Source organism: Piliocolobus tephrosceles, chromosome 10, assembly GCF_002776525.5.
Source record: "Piliocolobus tephrosceles isolate RC106 chromosome 10, ASM277652v3, whole genome shotgun sequence".
Lineage (NCBI taxonomy): Eukaryota > Metazoa > Chordata > Mammalia > Primates > Cercopithecidae > Piliocolobus > Piliocolobus tephrosceles.
This window is the reverse complement of record NC_045443.1, coordinates 112,330,781-112,353,808: the sequence shown is the minus strand read 5'-3', so window position 1 is coordinate 112,353,808 and position 23,028 is coordinate 112,330,781. Positions and strand designations below refer to the sequence as shown.

The window sequence follows — 23,028 nt, the reverse complement described above, 5'->3', positions numbered from 1 at the left end:
GCCCACACATCCGTGTGCTCCCCTAGCCCAGATGCAGGGGAGACCAGCACCGAGACACCCGAGCTCGGGAGCCCTTTAGCGGCGGCCAGGCAGAGCTTGGCTCCACGTGGGGCTGGAGAGCACGCAAGCCTGTAGTCTCGGCGCTCGCCTCTCCGCAGCCGCCGGCTTTTGTAGAACCGAGCGGCCGGATAGCAGCTCGCAGGGAGGCTCGGCCACCCGCCCGGCTCGCCCGAGGCCGGGAGAAGGAGAGCTGGAGAGAGTACCGGCTGCGGCGGTCGGAGAGGCGAGCGGAGTGCAAGAGAGGCGAGCGCCCCTGCCCGGCGCCCGGGCGCCCTCTCCGCCTTCCCCTCCCGGCTCGCCTGCTCGCTGATTCCCTCCCTCTCTCCCTCCCCCTTCCTCCTTGGCCCTGCCTCCTCCCTCGATCCCCGGCTGGATGACTGAGGCATTTCAGACGTGGGCTGAACCAGAGCGAGCGAGCTCAGGGGCTGCAGCGATCTCTCGATAAGCCACCTAGAGGCGACTCTGTGCGCGCGCTCCCCAGTGGCTCCCGCCCTCCCTCTGATCATGTTGACATATTCACAGGACAGGCAGTAGTACCGATGCGGCGCTGCGACGTTACAGTTTCCGACACCTTCTTTTTATAACTCAGCTCTATCCCCCAGCACTCGACCTGTGAAAACCACGCCTATGCAGCAACACAATTGGTCCGAAAGCGTCAAAGAGCCAATCAAGAGGCCTCCGGCTCCCCGCAGCCCACAGCGCAGCCGGACCTTCTAGAGCCGCCGAGCAGACGCCCGGTGAATTCTAGAGGCGGCGGAGGGTGGCGAGGAGCTCTCGCTTTCTCTCGCTCCCTCCCTGGCTCCCTCCCTCTCCGACTCCGTCTCTCACTCTCTCTCTCTCTCCCTCCCCCTCTCTTTTTCCCTCCGTTCCATTTTTTCCCCCTCTAAATCCTCCCTGCCCTGCGCGCTTGGACACAGATTTAGGAAGCGAATTCGCTCACGTTTTAGGACAAGGAAGAGAGAGAGGCACGGGAGAAGAGCCCAGCAAGATTTGGATTGAAACTGAGACACCCTCCGGAGGCTCGGAGCAGAGGAAGGAGGAGGAGGGCGAACGGAAGCCAGTTTGCAGTTCAAGTTTTGATAGCGCTGGTAGAAGGGGGTTTAAATCAGATTTTTTTTTTTTTAAAGGAGAGAGACTTTTTCCGCTCTCGCTCCCTGTTAAAGCCGGGTCTAGGACAGCTGCAGACGCCACCAGCGAGAAAGAGGGAGAGGAGAGATAGGGGGCGGGGAAGAAGAAAAAGAAAGGTAAAAAGTCTTCTAGGAGAACCTTTCACATTTGCAACAAAGGACCTAGAGGCTGGAGAGAGATTCCTGGGACGCAGGGCTGGAGTGTCTATTTCGAGCTCAGCGGCAGGGCAGGGCTCGGGCGCGAGTCGAGACCCTGCTCGCTCCTCTCGCTTCTGAAACCGACTTTCAGGAGCGGCTTTTTAAAAACGCAAGGCACAAGGACGGTCACCCGCGCGACTATGTTTGCTGATTTTTCGCCTTGCCCTCTTTAAAAGCGGCCTCCCCTTCTCCAAAAGACACTTTCCTTACTCCCTTTGAAGTGCATTAGTTGTGATTTCTGCCTCCTTTTTTCTTTCTTTTTTTCTTTTCTGTTTTGTTTTTTCCCCCCTTTTGAACTATGTGCTGTTGTTAACAACAACAACAAAAAAAAAACAACAACAAAACACAGCAGCTGAAGACTTGTCCCCGGCTGGAGCCCAGCGCCCCGCCTGGAGTGGATGAGCCTCTCCATGAGAGATCCGGTCATTCCTGGGACAAGCATGGCCTACCATCCGTTCCTACCTCACCGGGCGCCGGACTTCGCCATGAGCGCGGTGCTGGGTCACCAGCCGCCGTTCTTCCCCGCGCTGACGCTGCCTCCCAACGGCGCGGCGGCGCTCTCGCTGCCGGGCGCCCTGGCCAAGCCGATCATGGATCAATTGGTGGGGGCGGCCGAGACCGGCATCCCGTTCTCCTCCCTGGGGCCCCAGGCGCATCTGAGGCCTTTGAAGACCATGGAGCCCGAAGAAGAGGTGGAGGACGACCCCAAGGTGCACCTGGAGGCTAAAGAACTTTGGGATCAGTTTCACAAGCGGGGCACCGAGATGGTCATTACCAAGTCGGGAAGGTAAGCAGTGGGGGCCTCCTCCCCTAAGCTGTTGGATAGTTTTTTCCTCCCTTTATCTCTCTGCTCCCAGAACAGTCGGTTGGTCGGTTATTACGGCTTGGACGAAAAGTTAGTTCCCACAGAAATAGGTGCACAGACTTCCAGGCCCTGCCCCTGTGGCAGGAAATTTCAGCTTACCTGGGCATCTGCACGGGTCTTATATTTGGTCTGCATCGTGAGTTCCCTCCCCAACAGACAATTTTTCAATGGAGCGTAGATATCCCTGCAGGGAGCAGGGGGAAAAAAAAGGCACTCTACTGCTAGAAACGCACTCTGCAAACCCTCCTGGAACATCCTTATTTCTTTGTTGATGTTGTGTTGTCTGTTTTATTTTGTTCTCCAGAAAGAAAAACTTAGAGCCCTCTCCTTTTGTGTGGGTAGCGGGAGGCCTGACACCAGTCCCAGGCCCTTTCTGCCCTCCAGTCTAGCCTCTGGGTCTAAAGGGGCCTGCTGCTCCCCGGTCAGAGAGAAATCGAAGGGCATTTTGGTTTGTTTGCCCACACCACTTCACGTGTCTATAACCCAAGGGCGAGTTTAGCAGGCAGTTTTGCATAATATTAAGATTATGTTTGCAGACTTAAGGAGCCAGTGAGGAGACACACACTGCTTTTTTAATGTGTGAATATTATCAACCGTGTTTTACGTAATATTTAAAGGTCCCTGCCTGACCAAAACCTGCCTGGAAGAGAAGATCCTGCAACTGTCATTTAAAATCACTGATTTTTTTTTTTAATAGCACTGAAGCCTGTAAAGGCATAAAGTTAAAAAGATGAAAATAAAATCCCCTTCATGATATCTTAAGCATTCTGTCTCCTTCCAAGCTAAATGAGGCCAAAGTTTGGCATAAAATCCTCAAACCCACAAGACATTTAGTCAGTTTTCCAGCGAAGTGCTTCCTTGCTTCCTTTTAAGTCAAGACTACAGAATGCCAACATTTCTGTGAAATAAACAGCAATGTGGTGGCACAATCTTGCACTTTTGGACTGGCCTAAGGAGTAGGGGAATGTGTTAGCAGCTCCATGGGCAGATAGGTTATCAGGCCAGGGAGTGCACCGTAATCTGCAAAATTCATTCTGCGAACTCACTGAAGTCCAGTTTCACTTCGCCCACAGCGGGATTGCTATTCTGCAGCAGGGAGGGGTGCAACTTGACGTTCATTTCCTTGATAAGTTTATCATTTTCTCATCAATGGGTGGTGGAAAATTCTAGTCTTAACTGACCGCGCTTTACTAAAATCTTACCCCAACCTGTTTAGAACTAGATACCCACAGAAAAAGACATGGGCAAGAATTGGCTATGAGGAGGGCAATCGGTAAAGTCATACAAGGAAAAAAAAATATTGAAGAAATTGTTAGACAATGTAGAGAAATGCAGTGCCACCATGCATTTGTTTTGAACCTTGGGACATCTAAATATGGAGAAACTGAGAATATTTAATACATTAATTGTGGAAGAAAATGATTTTGCAGCCAGTTGCCTCACTCTGAAACGTATAAGCTTATCAGTCACAATAGAAAGTCTTAAACTTGGTTTCAATATTATATGATACATAGGAAATCAAACCCAAGATTATGGGTGGTTTATCTTTCTTTTTTCTTTTCTGTTCTTTCCTTTTATAGGCGAATGTTTCCTCCATTTAAAGTGAGATGTTCTGGGCTGGATAAAAAAGCCAAATATATTTTACTGATGGACATTATAGCTGCTGATGACTGTCGTTATAAATTTCACAATTCTCGGTGGATGGTGGCTGGTAAGGCCGACCCTGAAATGCCAAAGAGGATGTACATTCACCCGGACAGCCCCGCTACTGGGGAACAGTGGATGTCCAAAGTCGTCACTTTCCACAAACTGAAACTCACCAACAACATTTCAGACAAACATGGATTTGTAAGTTTCATTGCTCTCTTCAGTAAAATTTTCTCCTTCTTCACTCAGTCAAAGGCAGTGCTTCCCCATTTCATGAGTTTCAGCCCAGACTTCTCCTTTGCTTCTCCCTGAGCATAGCAAACTTGTCCTTGTCCGGAAAAAGGATTCGGGGTGTTTCTCTCCGGATAATGGAAGACCTGGCGTTCTAAAAGAAATGGGGCAAGAAAACTTACTGGCTTGTGTTCTATAGCAATTCCAGCTCTTTGGTAGATGCCTGGCCTGAGAGTGAAGTAAAAGCCATTTTTTAAGAGCTAAAATCAATTTCAAGGCTATGTATTCATAAAGGATTTGTTTTGTTTTAAAATATCATACTTCTGTTTTGAAACCAGCCATATTATTTTCTTGGGAAAGTTTACGTTTTGGAGACTTGACTCTGTTGGTTAAATGGTGTGAATACATTTTTAAAAACTCGTTCTTTTACTAAAAAGAGAAGTGGGCTTAGATGGGAGTCAGGCTTACCCTAAACAAGGCTTAGATCTTCAGAAAAAATGGTTTGTGTGTTGGGAGTGTATATATGGATTCAGTGAGAGTGCTTAGAAACTTAGAAAACTTGGATTGCTTGTAGAAATCAGGCAAAGGACCTTTTGCGCCTTTTCCTACCCCTCCCCAACATTTCAATAAAATAAACAGAGTGATAAGCAAGGAGTAAGCAGAAAGATTAGGCCCAGGAAGACGCGAATGGCACGGAAATATCTTCAGCGGGCAGGAATTGCATTTGAAGCCCTTGATTTGATTAAGGCATAAATATTCCTCTCTAGAGTTCAGCCTTTCAGGGCTTTAAGTGGATTGGGCTCGTCAATTAGTGGGCGCTTAAAGTACTGAATCATTTTGTAAATTAAAATGCATGTTTTTCTCTATCTTTTAAGACTTTGGCCTTCCCAAGTGATCACGCTACGTGGCAGGGGAATTATAGTTTTGGTACCCAGGTAGGCTAGGGTTCAAGGTACGAATGATCCTTAGATGGTGAGGGTGGGGGGACCCTTTGGCAACTGAGGAGCAATTTGGATTCTCCAGAAGATAACATCTGTGGAGCAAAATGTACCCAGGGGGTACTCCAAGGAGGTGGGCTCGGTACAAGCGTGGTACCCTGCGGTGGGGAAGATTTCAGCCTGGCAGGGGTTCTAAGATCCCGTTTGTTCTGCTAAATCCTTGTTTTATGTATGTCTCCTCTTCCCTGCCCCTGCAGACTATATTGAACTCCATGCACAAATACCAGCCCCGGTTCCACATTGTAAGAGCCAATGACATCTTGAAACTGCCTTATAGTACATTTCGGACATACTTATTCCCCGAAACTGAATTCATCGCTGTGACTGCATACCAGAATGATAAGGTAAACCCAAGGGGCTTTCCTTTTTAATGGTGATATTTTGCCTTCCCCTTAAAAGCTGTTTTAAGTCAGGATGAGACAGTTACAAGAGAGTGGAGATGAGAGTCTTGAGTTTTCTTTTGTGAAGCATTTGGGTGGAAAGGAGAATGACATCTCAAGGAGACAGAAAAACACCTTGACTAGGTAGGAACAATGTTGAGCAAAAAAAATGACATACTAATTTTGCCACAGAGAAGCTCCTGTAACTGCTCTCATTGATGCTACCCACTCCTCCATTCCTTGGGCTTTGTCCTGTCTGTTTTAAGGTTCATCTTCTTCCCCTTGAGGAAGAAGGATCAAGAAGTCACATTCAAAAGGAACTAGCTAAAAAATTAAGGCAAAAGCATTTGGGATCCTGGGAGGAGAATCCTTGTAGAGACCAGCTTTTTTGCCCTAGCCAGAAATCCTGAGTAGCTGGTCTGGTTTTTATTACCTTTTATGCTGCTGTTTTTTATGATGTGTGTGTCTGTGTGTGCGTGTGTGTGCATGTGTGTGCATGCATGCGTGTGGTTGGAAAAACCTACCCTGATCACAGGGTCATACCAATGGAGTTGTCTGAGGCTTTTGAGTTGAGGTGGCCAAAGTCACCACTACATTTGAATTCCCCCCCACCCCCGGCCCTGAATCTGGAGATTAGAAGGATCCCCAAAAGGGAAAGCACCTGATATCTAGAGCTATGGTGGCCTGAAGGTCATGGGCACAGAAAAAGTGACGCTTAGTGCTGATTCACCAGTTCCCAGATTGGCTGTTGGCAGTTATAGGGGTGGGAGGAGGGACTGAAGACCCCCGCTCTGCAATCCTGGACTTCAGAGAGAGTCCATTTTACCTGACAACACACTTCATTTTGAACTCACTGTCACTGTCACTGTCCTTGGGTCCTCTGTGGACTTCATGGTGGGGATGTTCCAGCTAAATTTCTTTAGTCTGAGTACCAGAACATCATGATCATCTCTCCCTGTGAAACCTGAAGTCTTGGATAGAGCGATTTATTCCAAGAACATGAATCCAACCAAGGGTCCCCATTTCCACCTCTGAGTAGCTCTGTGTATATAACTTCTTCTCCCCACCAAGGGGAAGGGATTTGAAAGATTACACACTATGGCATTTTTCTCAGAGTGCAAAATGCATGTGCCCTCTAGACCCAGAATCCTATGAAATGAAGTTGTTAATGTAATAATAAAATGTAGCATTTTTGATCAGACAAAAAGGCCATGGGCCTTCTCCACCTAATGGCCATGGCAGAGAATATAAATGAAAACAAATATTTCCAGTAGTCATTCAGTACTGTAATTGTCAATATTGTAATTTCCTTAAACCACCCCCCAAGCAAAAAAAAAAAAAAAAAAAAAATCAAACTCACTCCTGCACTCACTCCCGCACAAGGGTAGTGAAACCCCATAAATCATTTATTGGATTCATGGAAAAGGGGTGTGTGTGTGTGTGAATGTGTGTGTGTGTGTGTGTCAAGGGAGTATGCTATAATTTATGATTGATTGCACTGTATAAAAATCAAAATGAAAGCATAATTTTAAGATCTACAGGTTTTCCCTCTTGATGACTTTGACAACACTTCCATGTCTAAACTCAAACTGTTGGCTGCCCAAAGAAAAGAATTTCTTTGAATAATTTCATCCCCAAATCCCTGGTTTGGCCTCATATAGGAGATACAAGCCCTGCTACAGTTTCCTTTGATTTTTCTCTTAGTTCTCTCCAAACTTCTGCCATTATCTCCTTTCCCTGGCATATCTATATGACTTCTGTTGGCAATCACATTTCTAGACTTGTTGAGTTGGGAAAAACACCCTCAAAACATTCTAGAAAATGAGGCCAATGTCTCTGTGTTGCTTGTGTCTCTTCCAATAGATAACTCAGTTAAAAATAGACAACAACCCTTTTGCAAAAGGTTTCCGGGACACTGGAAATGGCCGAAGAGAAAAAAGGTGAGTTGAAACAGTTATTTATTGGATAGTTTAGAAAAATCACTTTTTTTTTTTTAGGATCCAACTCTGAAGTATTAGAAGTGAGATGCAGGCACTTGTCCTGAGAAAAGCGGGTGGAAATCACTCACTTTCCCCACTGCTACATGCTTGCTGCTGTCAGTATACCCAGCACAAGTACTTTTCCTGCCTCCTTACCTTTAAGGAAATTAACTAGGCTACACCATACATAACTTATCTCTGGAAGAGAAGCATCAGGGATAATAGATTATACAGGAATGCCTATTAATTCCTAATTAATTTAAGTTCATCCTAGGCAGGTCCCAGAAAGAACCATGCCGTTGACAAAATGCTTGGAAATTTTTGCAATCCTGTCTTCCAAATACCATCAGACAGAGCTGGGGCCTTTGGAAAGATGTATGGCTCCCTCCCTCCTTCGTGGGGACATGTATCATTTTGCATTAAGTAGACAGCTGGAGAGTATACGAAAGAGGGTCTCCCCTCCCCCACCCCCTTTCAAAGAATTTCTAAAATCCAGAAAATCACTCCTACATTTTTAACCTATCCCCTTGGGAAGGGCATTAAAAAATAATTGGTAACAGCTAAATATATTTTTATTCCAATTAATTTATTAGTAAAACGATTGCAGTAAATTGCAGCATAAAATAACGACTTCCTCCCAAATCTTAGCAACCATCCAAAATTTGGGTATGCTGGGGATGGACAGCATTGTGTTTGCAGGATTGGACACCCAGTTCTCCCTATATAAGACCAGCATTTCGGCTGTCTCTGACTAGATCCAGCCTCTCCTCTTGCTTTTAAATAAAATTTCACAGCCCAAGCAAATGCCTTTTCCTAATGAAACCCCCATCTTGAATAAATGCAACTGAAGCCTCCTTGCTTTCTCCCTAACCCTGTGCCACACTCTTCAGCCCAGTTACAGGGTCAAGAACAATGCTTGGGTCTATGTTGCTGCCCTGGGGCAAGCACATTTCAGCGAATTAGTGTTGTCCCTGGGCCACAGGCAGGGTGTGAGGCATGTGTGCACCGCTTTGGAAAGGGTAAGGGAAACAAAGAGGGGAAATGTATGTTACATTCTGTAACATGGGTGTGGGCTTCTGCCACAGAAAACAGCTCACCCTGCAGTCCATGAGGGTGTTTGATGAAAGACACAAAAAGGAGAACGGGACCTCTGACGAGTCCTCCAGCGAACAAGCAGCTTTCAACTGCTTCGCCCAGGCTTCTTCTCCAGCCGTCTCCACTGTAGGGACGTCGAACCTCAAAGGTAAGCCATGTCACCTTTGTGATCACTAGACTCCTGTTCCTCGTGACCTGGAAGAGTTGAAGGGGGATGGGGCACCAAGCAGGGCACTTGCCCTTTAAAAGCTAGAACCCTTCTAAACATTCTTAAACAGAAGCCAGAGTTCAAAAAGAGCTATCAGGTGTGTCTCCCCTTCCCCCCTAAGGCAGTAGAAGGAGAGCACCGAGGCCTTTCCCCCAGATCCTTATTTGGCTGGTGGGGAGGGGAGGTGGGTGTCTGTTTGCATACTACCTCTTGGCAAGCAGCTTTGAAAACTAGCTTGAAGCGCTTCTCTCTTTTCTCTCTGTCTCCGTTTCTTTCTCCTCCCATTCTCTCTAAGCAAGAGAGGCTCCAGCTGCTGACTTTTCACTGTCTTTGAACTCTAGGTTACAATGTGTTGGACTGGGTGAGGGGGAAGCAAGGGATTCTCTGCCACCTGGAACCGGGAAGGTGGCCTAGAAAACATCCAGCTATAGAGCAACAATTGACCTGGGAGAGGAGGTGGAGCACTGGGGATCTGCGGTGGGGGGAGAGCACCACAGTGGTGGGGGGAGAGCGGAGGGGGTGAGGAGTGGATGAGATGGCTCAAATCCCCCCTCAGTTTCCTGTGTTTAAAGAGCAAGCACTATTTATTTGGAAAGACACACACTCTCTCTCTCTCTCTCTCTCTCTCTCTCTCTCTCTCTCTCTCTCTCTCGACGGGAAGAAACCTGTTTTTAGTGAAATAAAATGCAAGTCCTTTATGTCTTCAATCCATTTAAGCTTTAAACATAAAATAGGATCCCTTTTTCTTTTCTTCTGGTGGAACACCCACAGAGGGTGTGGTGAAAGCAAAAAAGAATCTACGATTGTCCCCGGGCGGTGAGCCGGCTGCCCGACACTCATCTCTGTCTGCAGGGACTGGGGCAAACACAGAAGGTTCAACCGAGTGCTGGTGTTGAGGGACAGGTGTCCGTTCTGCCATTATTAATTCAGATGTCAGGGTTCTTGCCAAACAAATCCTTCCAGAGTAATTCACAAATTTGTGGAAGGTGCTGCTCTCTGTCATTCACTGACCAAAAACTCTTAACAGTAATTAGAATATGTTCCAGCTGTGAGTTTTAATGTTAGTTTTTACTTTTAAAAAGTTAATTTGCAATCGAATGGGGAAATGTATGTGAAATCTTGCACCGCAGGAACTCAAAAAAAAGAAGTAAAATTCATTATAATAAGAAGGGCCACTGATTTGGGGGTTTGTCCATCTAAGGGAAAGTTTAAACTCTGGGCAAATACTTTAAATTCATTAATCGCTTATTGAATTTTCCAGCAACGTTGTTGGGCACGATTATCCCCATTTTGCAGATGAGAAGACTGAGGTGCAGAGAGGCTAGGGGGCTTTCCCCGGGATTACACAGCCCCTAAGCCACGAGCTAGGATTCCATCTTGGGAACTGGAGTTTCATTGGCTCAGACTGGAGCTAACGCCCTTCTGCCTTGGTTTTTTTCTTCTCCTATGGTAGATTTATGTCCCAGCGAGGGTGAGAGCGACGCCGAGGCCGAGAGCAAAGAGGAGCACGGCCCCGAGGCCTGCGACGCGGCCAAGATTTCCACCACCACGTCCGAGGAGCCCTGCCGTGACAAGGGCAGCCCCGCTGTCAAGGCGCACCTTTTCGCCGCCGAGCGGCCCCGGGACAGCGGGCGGCTGGACAAAGCGTCGCCCGATTCGCGCCATAGCCCCGCCACCATCTCGTCCAGCACTCGCGGCCTGGGCGCGGAGGAGCGCAGGAGTCCGGGTCGCGAGGGCGCAGCACCGGCCAAGGTGGAGGAGGCGCGCGCGCTCCCGGGCAAAGAGGCCTTCGCGCCGCTCACAGTGCAGTCAGACGCGGCCGCCGCGCACCTGGCCCAGGGCCCCCTGCCCGGCCTCGGCTTCGCTCCGGGCCTGGCAGGCCAACAGTTCTTCAACGGGCACCCGCTCTTCCTGCACCCCAGCCAGTTTGCCATGGGGGGCGCCTTCTCCAGCATGGCAGCCGCCGGCATGGGGCCCCTCCTGGCCACCGTGTCTGGGGCCTCCACCGGCGTCTCGGGCCTGGATTCCACGGCCATGGCCTCTGCCGCCGCGGCGCAGGGACTGTCGGGGGCGTCCGCCGCCACCCTGCCCTTCCACCTCCAGCAGCATGTCCTGGCCTCTCAGGTATGGATCTTTCTTCCTGCCTCCTTCGGTCTTTCCACCTTTTCTCCAGTTTCCCTGTCCTTTGCCAGCAGACCCACACCGACCCCTTTGGCCTAGTAGCTGTAATAATTTTTACTGAGCCATTACCAGGTTCAAGGCTTAGCTCATTGAGTTATCATGACTTCATTCTCCCCATTCACCCCAGAAAAACTTTAAAATTTTTCCTAAGTTAAAGGCCGTTTCCAGCAGATTAGATAGGTAGTAATAAAGATAACAGCTAGACACAGCACTTACTTTCAGGCATTCTTCTAAGTGCTTGTACTGTATTGACTCATTTGACCTAACCCTTCAGGGGTACTATTATCACCTCCATTTTACAGATGAAGGGGAAGACGCCCAGAGATGCTGAGTCACTTGTCCAAGGTCACACAGCCGGTACATGGTGGAGCTGAGACTCAACCCCAGGCTGTCTGACTCCAGGGCCTCCTTGAGGGTTTCTGATTTTAGCTTCAGAGCTGACATGTCTCTTAAGTGTCTCATAGTCAGCCCTCCCCCAGGAATGGGACTCTAGGCCTGGGGAGGGGAAGTGACCACTTCCTGAGTAGGAGTTCAGTCTTGATTCCTCCAGCCTTTCCTCCCATTCCAAGCTCTTCTCCCCACCCCCAAACCCAAGCAGGCCAGCCTATTCCTCAAAGGGTTAATGGTTGTGCACCCGTGGGAAATGTCGGAGGACAGGGATAAGCAGGGACTGGGGCAGGCCTAGAGGCCTGTGTGTGGCTCAGACAGCTGTGCTGGGGGGAAGGCTCAGGCGGCTGGAAACACCCTGAACTCGATGAAAAGGTTCTATGAGGTTTTGCATGCTGTTGCCTTTTGTTTTGTCTGAGCACATTCGTCTCCCTTCCCTGAGCCAAGAAGCCAGATTGGCCTCCCCCTCCAGGGAGGAGGGAGCTGAGAAAAGGCTTGGCTTCTGGCGTTTCTCAGTTCCTCCCATTTCCTCTGCGGGCTTCTCCTGGAGACCCTGTCCTAGGTGGGCAGGTGGTTGGTAGACCAGGGGCTGCCTGGACAGACAAAACCTTAAGGGCACCTCAAGGCATGGTGCAGAGAACTGGCCCAGGCCAGGGTCCCTGCATCTTAAATGCTGCTTCTGCCAATTCCCAGCTTAGTGCACTCCTGAACTCCTGGGGCCTACCTCGACTTCTCACCTGGAACACCAGTAAATCATGCTGGACAATTTCTTTGTCTCTGTTTATAGCTAATGCCCTTTTATTTCCCTCCCCCATTTTCCTTTTGCTTAAGATCTTCACTTTTTTTTTTTTTTTTTTTTTTGGAGAAACTTCTAGGATTGGGGTGGGAGGATGGGGGTTGGGGAAGAAGAAAGATTTTAAAAATTATTCTTAATAATGTATGTCCTCTGGCTTCCCCTTGCTTACCTTTGTGGTGTAAACTGAATCTGTATCCCCATTTAACAGGTGCAAGGAGTAACCCTTAAGGGGAGATTTCCTGGGGGCCGCACACACTGTGTGCAGCATATTGCAGGCTTTCACTCATTTAATATCTACAAAGTCCTCAATAAGCATATGAATTACTTATGATTTCCCTGTTTTTTCTTCCTATAAGGAAGCTGAGGCACAAAAAGTGAATCAAAGTCTCTTGGCCTAGGGTGACACAGCTAAGATTTGTACCTAGAGATTTCTGAGTGCTGACTTATCTCCTGCCCCCACCCATCTCTCCCCCCCCAAAAAAACACAACAACAACAAAACATATCAGGGATTCATGGCTTGCCCAATGTTGGAGGGGGAGAAGAGAGGAGATGGATGAGGTAGGCTCCTCCCACCTGGCTGACGCGCTGTGTGTCTCTTTTCTCACCCCAGGGCCTGGCCATGTCCCCTTTCGGAAGCCTGTTCCCTTACCCCTACACGTACATGGCCGCAGCGGCGGCCGCCTCCTCTGCGGCAGCCTCCAGCTCGGTGCACCGCCACCCCTTCCTCAATCTGAACACCATGCGCCCACGGCTGCGCTACAGCCCCTACTCCATCCCGGTGCCGGTCCCGGACGGCAGCAGCCTGCTCACCACCGCCCTGCCCTCCATGGCGGCGGCCGCGGGGCCCCTGGACGGCAAAGTCGCTGCCCTGGCCGCCAGCCCGGCCTCGGTGGCGGTGGACTCGGGCTCTGAACTCAACAGCCGCTCCTCCACGCTCTCCTCCAGCTCCGTGTCCTTGTCGCCCAAACTCTGCGCGGAGAAAGAGGCGGCCACCAGCGAACTGCAGAGCATCCAGCGGTTGGTCAGCGGCTTGGAAGCCAAGCCGGACAGGTCCCGCAGCGCGTCCCCGTAGACCCCTCCCAGACACGTCTCTTCATTCCAGTCCAGTCCAGGCTGCCGTGCACTTTGTCGGATGTAAAATAAACCACGGGCCCGCCATGGCGTTAGCCCTTCCTTTTGCAGTTGCATCTGGGAAGGGGCCCCGGACTCCCTCGAGAGAATGTGCTAGAGACAGCCCCTGTCTTCTTGGCGTGGTTTATATATCCGGGATCTGGATCAGATTCTGGGGGTTCAGAAACGTCGGTTGCATTGAGCTGTTGGGGGTGTGGGAGTTCCAACATTTATGTCCAGAGCAACTTCCAGCAAGGCTGGTCTGGGTCTCTGCCCACCAGGCGGGGAGGTGTTCAAAGACGTCTCCTGAGTGCGGATTTATATATTTTTTCCTTCACTGTGTCAAGTGGAAACAAAAATAAAATATTTCAAAAAAAAAAATCGGGACAAGTGAATACATTAACATGATTCAGTTTGTGCAGATTAAAAACTTTATAGGGACTTGCATTATCGGTTCTCAATAAATTACTGAGCAGCTTTGTTTGGGGAGGGAAGTCCCTACCATCCTTGTTTAGTCTATATTAAGAAAATCTGTGTCTTTTTAATATTCTTGTGATGTTTTCAGAGCCGCTATAGGTCTCTTCTTGCATGTCCACAGTAATGTATTTGTGGTTTTTATTTTGAACGCTTGCTTTTAGAGAGAAAACAATATAGCCCCCTACCCTTTTCCCAATCCTTTGCCCTCAGATCAGTGACCCAAAGGGGGGGGGGGGGGATTTAAAGGGAAGGAGTGGGCAAAACACATAAAATGAATTTATTTTATCTAAGCTCTGTAGCAGGATTCATGTTCTTTGACAGTTCTCTTTCCTGTATATGCAATAACAAGGTTTTAAAAAAATAATAAAGAAGAAGTGAGACTATTAGACAAAGTATTTATGTAATTATTTGATAACTTGTAAATAGGTGGAATATGAATGCTTGGAAAATTAAACTTTAATTTATTGACATTGTACATAGCTCTGTGTAAATAGAATTGCAACTGTCAGGTTTTGTGTTCTTGTTTTTCTTTAGTTAGGTTTATTTCCAGGTCACAGAATTGCTGTTAACACTAGAAAACACACTTCCTGCACCAACACCCATACCCTTTCAAAAGAGTTGTCTGCAACATTTTTGTTTTCTTTTTTAATGTCCGAAAGTGGGGGAAAGTGCTATTTCCTATTTTAGCCAAAATAGGGGACGGAGTGCCACTTTCCAGCTCCACTTCAAATTCCTTAAAATATAACTGAGATTGCTGTGGGGAGGGAAGAGGGGAGAGGCTGTGGTTTGACTTGCTAATTTTTCTTTTGTTATTTGTATGTGCTAGTCTCTGATTTCCTCACAACGAAGTGGAATTTACTACTGTTGTCAATATCGATGGTGTTTTGAATTGGTGCCTATAGAGATATATTCACAGTTCAAAAGTCAGGTGCTGAGAGATGGTTTAAAGACAAATTCATGAAGGTATATTTTGTGTTATAGTTGTTGATGAGTTCTTTGGTTTTCTGTATTTTTCCCCCCTCTCTTTAAAACATCACTGAAATTTCAATAAATTTTTATTGAAATGTCTTTAGGCCTTGTGTTAAATGCTTTTCTTTGGGAACCTTTCCCGAAGGTGGACAGTCAGGGGAGACTTTACTCCTTCTTGTTCTGAGTTTACCCCCTTCCCTTCGCCTTTAAATAATTAAGACCGCCCCCAGCGAACCAAAATGAGATGTCCCTCAAGTTACAAAGCTAAAAACAAAAGTCCCTTACTTGAGCGAAAGGAGCCACTTCAATCTGAAATTACTTTTCCTTTAAATTAGGGAGCAAAGCGGGGAGGCGGAAAGGGGCCTGATGAGAATACAGAAAGAAGAGTAATTTCAGATACTTTCAAATTTTAATGGAAAAAGACTGACGTGCTCCCTAAGTCAGGTTTCCCCACCCAAATCCGACCAAAAATAAGCTCGGCAGTACGAATGTTTTTCGTTTTAAGCTCGCCCTCCCTTTTGACATCAATCTGGCGAATCCAAGTCAAAAATATCTTCTTGCACCAGTGTGTTTGACTCGGGGAAAAGGCCAGCAGAATCCCCCAGCAGTCCGAGCGGGCTTGGCTAGGCAGCAGCCCTCCAGGTTGCAGAAGTGGACAAGACGCAACGCCTTTCCACTCCGCAACCCCCCACACACCCTGCAGTCCCTGGTGCCTCAAATTGAACCCGGCTGGCCCAAGGCGCCCCTAGGAGGCCTCATCCATCCCGAGTTGTGCGTGCGAAGCGCGGCCAGCTCCGCGAAAACTTAGCTGTGTCACGCGAGGGAGGAGGGAAATTATCCCTGAAAGGGGAAAGGTAATTCCAGGGTGCACATTTCACCCCCTCCAAGGCAAAAGTCACCCAGGAGGCTGACATCCTCCCCTAGTCTCCCCTTCAAACCAGTCTCCAGGCTGTTCGGGGAGTTGCCTTTTGAAGTTCAATTTATCTTTGAAACATTCAATAAAAAATGATGAGGCACTGTCAGTCTTTTGGTCTCCCGACCCCCAGCCTCGCCTCCGAGGTGCGTGTCTGTTGGGGGGCGGGGGCGGCACGGGAAGGTTCGAGGGTTAGTCCATAGCCCTTTTCTTGCCCTGGGGGCCGTGACGTGAAGACCCAGCTGGAGCCTGCCTGGCGGCTGCCTCCCTCCCCACCCCCCAACCCCCACCCCCTGGAGCCCGCCAGCCCGGCCCCACGGCCCTGTCACCTTCAGGCCTCTTGAATGACCGGAGAGGAGGACACCCCCTCCCTTCCCTCATCCTGTACTTGGAAGGGATCGAGGTCGAGACCTTTTGGAGAGCGGGGCAAAGCCCCTTCCATCTCTGGCCAGGCACGTGGGGACCCCTACGGCCTCCTCTGCGATATCTCCCGGGGGTGGGAGGGAAGACAGACAACCAGAGTATGTTGGTGCGGAGTTGGGGGGCGGCGGGGTGCGCTGCGGGGGTGGCAGGGCCAGAGCCGAGACGGGGCCTGGGGACCTTTGAGGCGGGGGCTCCCCCGAGGACTGGGAGATGTTCAGGGCGCGCACCTTCCGCGCAGCGGCTACAGCCTAAAGGGGCCAGCTCTGGATCCAGCGACAAGGCGCGGTGTCCGCGCCTCTGAGAAGGTGGTGGTTGGCTGGTGGCGCCCAGCGGCACTCTCCCGAATTGGGGAAAAAAGAACTCAGCCTCAAAGAGGAAAGAAATGCTTTTCTTTTCTCTTCTTTCTCAGTCCAAATTTGCTTACCTCCTCCCCTCTCTTCCCCCGCCCCCGATTTGGGGACCCTGCTCGGCGTGTGTCCAGCCTCTGTTACTGGCGTTCTTTTTTTTTTTTTTTTCTTTAAATCTCCTGTGTATCTCATTTGTATATTGTGATGTTAATGAGTAACTCCCGTGGCGCTGATGGACAGGGGTGGAGGGGATGAACGGCTCGCAGTCTCTCTGGATTTTGCTGCCTATTACTCACCTGGCGCCGGTCGCAATCTCGCCGCAGGCTTTATGGTGGCTGCGGCCGCCCCAGAGGCCACTCAGGGCAGGCGCCTTCGCCTTTTTTCTGGGCTTCGAGTGCCACCTATCTGTCTCATCTACGAATGCGTCCAGGTCGCCACAGCTGCCTCGGCACCCCAGCGCCTCCCGGGTTCCGGAACTTGGGCACTTGGCCTTTGCTCCTTCTCATCCCCCCCAACTCCTAGCCCCACTCCCCTCCTCCTCCGTCCCCAGCCCCATTCTCAGCCTCGGAAGAAGCCGCCTTCCCCTCTTTCCTGGATATCACTTTCACTCCTGTTTGTGCCTCAGATGAGAAAAACAGTCGTGCCCTCCTCTGGGTTTCCAAAGAAGGTTAGAAAATTCAGTGCGGGAACCCTGGTTTATAATTCTCTGGACAAGTTCCTTGCTGATTCTTGTAGAAATCTCTAGACCCTTGTTCCGGACCCCGCCTGGCAGGAGAAAACCTGAATTCGCGATGGGTGGATAGAGAAAGGACACCTCCTTCCCCAACATACACACCTCAAATTCTGCCCTGGGGACAACTTCCTCGTACCAGGGCTCTCTTTTTTTTTACTCTCCAACTTTGGAAGTTTTTGTTTTTTAACCTAGCCGAGTCTACAAGGACAAAGGCCATGACTCGCGGGAGCAGCAGTCCCTACGAGGGTCAGCCTGCAGGGCCCAGCGCCTTCCTGATTTGTAGATTTAAGGTGACAAATGCGGGTGCCGGTCAGAGGCCTCCAACCCCTGTCTGTCGGGAAGGTCGGCTCCAGTCGGGGCTGCGCCCTGGCGTCTGAGATCGGCGGAGGGGAGGGGATGGGGTCGCCTTTTGCTGTGCTTTGAGCCGCGGGTGAAGGCGTCCGGGTTCCTGCTGACCTCCCGGCGCTAATTGCAGGGGCTGAAGGGCGCGCTCGGGCAGAGGCAGGGGTCACGACCTTGAGGCTCCCTCCCGAGGTCCCGGCAACCCGAAGGAGCCGGGTGTGTGCAAGATGGAGTGTGTGTGTGTGTGTGTGTGTGTGTGCGCGCGCGCTCGCGCGATTAGGGCCTCTCTCTGTATCTGCGCTGTTCTGGGACCCACTCTTTCTTTGCGGGGACAGTTCCCGACGTGTAGGTCCTTAAAAAAAAAATTCCATCCAAGAAGGAAAACCCAGGTTCTGACCTTTCCCCTAAGCCAGCAGACAGATAGCCGCCTTCAGGCTGCTCTGAGAGGCTTGCAACGCTTCACGACAGCGCGCTTTCTGCCTCGCTGGTTTCCAATGTGACCTCACGGCAACCAGCCAAGAGAGTGGCTGTCGGGGTGCAGCTGCGAGGCCGCCAGCGGCCACCTAGGCTCTTCTGTAGGTAGCCCAGTATGGACTCCTATCTATGGGTAGCTCTTTGGTGTCTGTGTTCTGGGACCAGGAACTGCAGGTGTTAGAAGGATATGTGTGTGTTTGCGTGTAGCTGTGCGTGCTCCATCTGTAGCTGTCTCTTCCAATTTGGGTTTAGAAGTTCATGCGCAAGACAGTTCCGGATGTAGATGCATTTGGTTGTTTTATAATCAAGATGCGTATAATCAAAAAGTATATGTTGCAGATGTCGGCGTTCAAAGTACACGAAACAAGAATAATACAAATACTTGGCATACAAGGGGCACGTGCACAAGCCGGGCACTCGGTGAAGCATCCCATAAAAGTGACCCCCGTTAGCCTTCACATTAACCCTATAAAGTATATATGATCTTTATCTCTGTTTTACAACAAAAGGAAACTGAGGCATAGACCGTTAAATCACTTACCCAAGATCCGCTGGGGAAATTATGGAGCCAAGATTGAAACCGAAGTGGGCTCCAGGATCCACTGTAACTCCCTTTCCTAATTCAGGTGGAGGTGTAAGTACCTGCGGTGCATATGTCCCGGATTTACAGAAATCTGAGGGGATGTTCTGGATTTTGGAGTGCGTCGCAAGCTTTTTTTTTTTTTTTTAAATACGAGAACGTTTAAATTTCTTTGTACATCTGTCGTGCAATGTACAAGGACAGCTTTTATTTCAGCGTCCCACTCCCCGGCCAACCCTCTTCTGTGTCCCGGGACACCCGTCCCAGCTAAGACCGCGGTTTTGGGGCCTTTGTTCCCAGGTAGAGGAAGAGAGAGGTTGAATGGGGAACGCAATACTCTATTTAAAAATGCCTGCGGCGGAGCACTGAAGCTGATCGCGTTCTGGTCCCGATCTGAGCCGCGAGGGAAACCGCGGGGGAGAGGAAATTACAACAGAGCTGGCGTGCGCCGGGGCCGCAGGGCGACCACCACGCTGACGCCGGGGTTTCCCTCTCCCGCGGGGTCTGGAAGCAAGACTCGGGTTTTGGGTGTCTGAGGCTGTCTTTACTCGCCTCAGATCCTCCCCCGCGTCCCTAGCATTTGCTGTGTTCTGTCTACCCAGGAGCGAAGGCCAAGCGCAGTCCGGGGACTGCAGGTGGAGACGCCGCAGGCACAGAGATCTTAGCTCTTTCTGTGTTCAACCCTGCCCAGCTTCCAGTAACCTACAAAATTTTAGTTTTTTCTGCCCGCTCACTTGCCAGCTAGAAGCCCAGGGGTTCAGCTGGTGGAAAGAAGGATTCTACCGAGAAGCCGGCGAAGGGGTGCCAAGGGTGCAGCCCTGCGAAGGAAAAGCGCCGCCTGGTTACCGGGCGGTGCGGCCCAGGTTCCTGCAGCCTGGACAACTGCAGGCCCCATGGCCCTAGAGAGCCAGAGCTTGGGTCTGGCTGCACATTGGGTAAGGGTGGAAATAAGTGGCTTGAGTAGGGAATAGCGCCTGCCCCCAAAACGTAAGGCGCTTCTGTGCCGCGGCTGGGGTGAATTCTGACTGCCTTTGGGTCCTGGGTCTCCCCAAAGCGGGGAATGAGACTCAGGCGCAGTCTCTGGAATGGGGGACAAAAGAGAGGAAGGTTTTGGTGTGGGTGGAACCCAACCAGTTGGAATCTGGACGGGTACTGTCCGGGCGGTCCGGCTCTTCCCCTCACTGCCCCCACTCCCACCATGGCCCCCCCATTCCAGCGCTCCCAGTCAGCCTGTCTCTTTGAGCTTTTGAAATGCGATCCCCGCGCCACTTCGGTTTCCCGCTAATGACCCAGGCTCTGGTTTCGAGTTGGGGAATTGCACCCGGAGGACAGACTGGCTTCCCTAGGCCCGCACAGTCAACTCTAGCCTAGGTGCTCTTCGTGCCCGCGCGGCGGGCCCAGGAAGGTCCACCCCTTGTCCCCCAAAGGTCCCCAAAGCGTCAGGAACACCGCAGGCACCGAACTGACAGTCGGGCGCGAACTTTTTTCCTAACACTTTTGCGCATTGTCCACCCCAGTCCCCACCGCGGGCATCTTTGACAAAACTTTTTTTTTTCTTTCTATGCCGGGACCAGGAGCCCTTCACTCGCGCAGAAGCGCCAGCTGTCTCCGGTCGTCACCTTAGTCACCCTCAACCTCCGACCCTCCCAACCCAGGCATACAGCAGCAATGGGAGCCTGTTAGAAGCACCAGCGCTGAATATGTATCCGCCAAATGGCGCACCCACCACCCCAACCGACACCCGTCTTTCCCCCCACCCTGCTCCCCAGGCACCCACTCCTCCAGAGCCAGCACCCTTGAGCTAACTGGGGAGGAGTCCCAGGGCTAGGACTTCGAATAGAAAGAGAGTGCTCGGGACTTCCCGTGAATCCCCTGAAATCATACGCAGGTGTGTTACTGTGCAGAGGTGCACATTTCTCGACGGGATCCTACAATCTATCTCAGATTCTCAGAAGTGTGTGAGCCCAAACAAAGTAAGACGCCCCCATCACTGCTCTGGCAACAATACGAAACGGGAGGATTGGGGAACACTTAAGGTGGTCCCTAACGATTCTAGTCTTGGCTAAGCAGAATTTAACTTGAGAAGTTTTCTCTCCGTGTCTCTCAGGAAGGACGCTCTATCCTTGCTTATCTTAAATAGTCTCCAGACCCCAAGGCCTCGGGCATTGTATAATTTGTTGAGTAATTAATGATATTAACTTATCAACCCAATGGTTATGAACAATCATTATCGCCCTCCAATGAATTCTATGTTAATTTCCTGTTGCTAGGGCCACCCCCACTGGGCTATCACAGGTAATAAAAGGAAACCACTTTTCATAAAACAACATTGCTTTTCAGTAGGTGCCTCCCCCCTCAAGATCAAGGATAAAACGAGCTACAGGGAGTCCGCTTCATGGAGAGACTATTGAGGTCCAGGTTGAGGGTCCCCTGGCCCCTGCACCCCCACACCTTCCACCTCCACATACTTTAGGATGACATTTGCTATGGACAGGTTTCACCCGTGTTTGGGTCTTCAAAAAGGCTTAGTTCTTTCAATACCTGGTGGATTGTGTGTGTGTGTGTGTGTGTGTGTGTGTGTGTGTGTGTGTGTGTGTGTGTGTGTTTTACCCTTATTCTTGTGATTACTTGGAGAGGGGCTTGAATTTTGGAAAATCAGAGTGGATAGTTTGGAAGGGGGTAGTTTGGGGCCTGAGAATCACCTGAATCTTTTCCTTGGGGCAAGAATGAACAAGGGGGAGGCTTGGACCTCTTTCAATGCAGGTAATTCCCTTTCTCTTCATTGCTCAGCAAAGCCTAGAACAAAGTAGGCACCTACCTGAAACATGTGTGTGGTCAAGTTTAAATGTGCCCAGGGATTCCACTAGTTTGGAAGGCAGAGGTTATAGCGGTTCCAGTATTTTCTCTCTGTCATTGTCTCCTTCTTGTGTCTCTTTCACTTTTTATTCAGGCAAACATACCAACCACACATGAAAATTCACAGACATAAAGGAATAGTGTAGACACTGCAGAATGTTCAAGGGAAAAGATAGTTATTCCTCTTTCCTCCCCTCTGTTAAAATAGGATCACAGGGAAGTCCCTTGTCACTCTTAGGCCCTGACTAAATAAATGTCTCTTGGCGGTGCTTGGCCACTTAGGGATGGATTTCTTCCTGGCGTCAAGGAAATCAAGACTGATTTCAAACAAAATGATGTAAACCAAGGCTACCCACTCCTCTCCACTGCCACCATCCCACTCCCAACACTTCTGTTTCAGTTGTTGCAACAAGAAATTCCCCTGCCCACCTCTATTCTACTCCAAACTTCCCTTTAAGGCAAATCACAAAAGTATGGATGATGAGGCCAGTGTTGGATGACAGCCTGTGTCTGCCTCGTCAGCAGCTGGGGACACGATACCTTTTCTCTATTTGTCAATAAAAAGGTCATTTCTGCACTGGTTTTCCTTGCCATTAAAGTTTTTCTGGTGTTATTTCTTCAATTTATTGAAACATCCTTGTCTCTGAGGTGGGACAAAGACATCAAAATAGAAAGGGAGGACTGCAGTCTGTGAGCACTACCTCTTGGTTCCTCCGGAATGGGGAGGGGGTGGAGGTGGAGTATAGGGGAAATGCAAACTACCTGTTTTGCAAAGATGGAGGAAGAGAGGATACATAAATAAAAGAAACGCCAAGTGTTTGCCTCTGCCTTTGCTAAGATGCTGTTTTGCCGCCATCTGCTGGTGTCATGGGAAAGTGCATGAGGCTTTTCTAATACTTCTGGGAGGCTGTCACATACTCATTTATCTATCATTCATTTATTCAGCAATTAATCATCACCGGAACATGCTCTCTGTTCTCATGGAACTTGCATTCCAGTGAAGCAAGCCCCGAGGCCATTCTCTGAAAAATAAGAGATAGAGAGAATGGTGGCAAGGGAAATAACTAGAATTTAGAGGCAGAAAAATGGGACTGAAGTCCCAGCTTTGCCACCTACTTTCTGTGTGTCCTTTGGCCAGGTGGCTTAACTTTTCTGGGTCTGAATTCCTTATAAAATAAAAGTGGAATAATGATACCCACATCCTTACAGGCAGATGTGCTGTAAAGAGCAAGGAACAAATATCCTCGCAAAGCACCTGCTCCGTCAGTAGTTCCTACTTCCTTCCCCTTTCGGGAATTCCAACAAAGGCAGAATTTATTTAGGTAGCTTTGTGTGTGTGTGTGTGAGGCAGGGTCTCAATCTGTCACCCAGGCTGGAGTGCAGAGGCACAATCTCAGCTCACTACTTCTACCTCCTGGGCTCAAGCAATTCTCCCACCTCAGCCTCCCAAGTAGCCGGGACTATACGCTTGTGCCACCTTGCTCGGCTAATTTTTTTGTATTTCTGGTAGAGACAGGGTTTTGCCATGTTGCCCAGGCTTGTCTTAAACTCCTCAGCTCAAGCAATCCACCCACCTCAGCCTCCCAAAGTCCTGGGATTACAGGCGTGAGCCACCATGTACAGACTTACATAGCACTTTTTCCCTCTTGAG

At 49.7% G+C, this 23,028-nt stretch overlaps 1 protein-coding gene across 2 annotated transcripts; it reads left to right on the top strand.

The window, feature by feature from the left end:
* Positions 1-788: 788 nt before the first annotated feature.
* TBX3 (T-box transcription factor 3) lies at positions 789-14,809 on the top strand. Of its 2 annotated transcripts, XM_023204092.2 has the most exons (8): positions 789-2,172; positions 3,831-4,098; positions 5,004-5,063; positions 5,324-5,470; positions 7,370-7,446; positions 8,571-8,728; positions 10,242-10,912; positions 12,764-14,809. In XM_023204092.2, the coding sequence occupies exons 1-8, from the start codon at positions 1,784-1,786 to the stop codon at positions 13,223-13,225; spliced, it is 2,232 nt and encodes a 743-aa protein (XP_023059860.1). In that variant the 5' UTR covers positions 789-1,783; the 3' UTR covers positions 13,226-14,809. The 2 variants fall into 2 exon arrangements, with proteins under 2 accessions (XP_023059860.1, XP_023059868.1); XM_023204100.2 differs by lacking the exon at positions 5,004-5,063.
* The last annotated feature ends 8,219 nt before the right edge of the window (positions 14,810-23,028 follow it).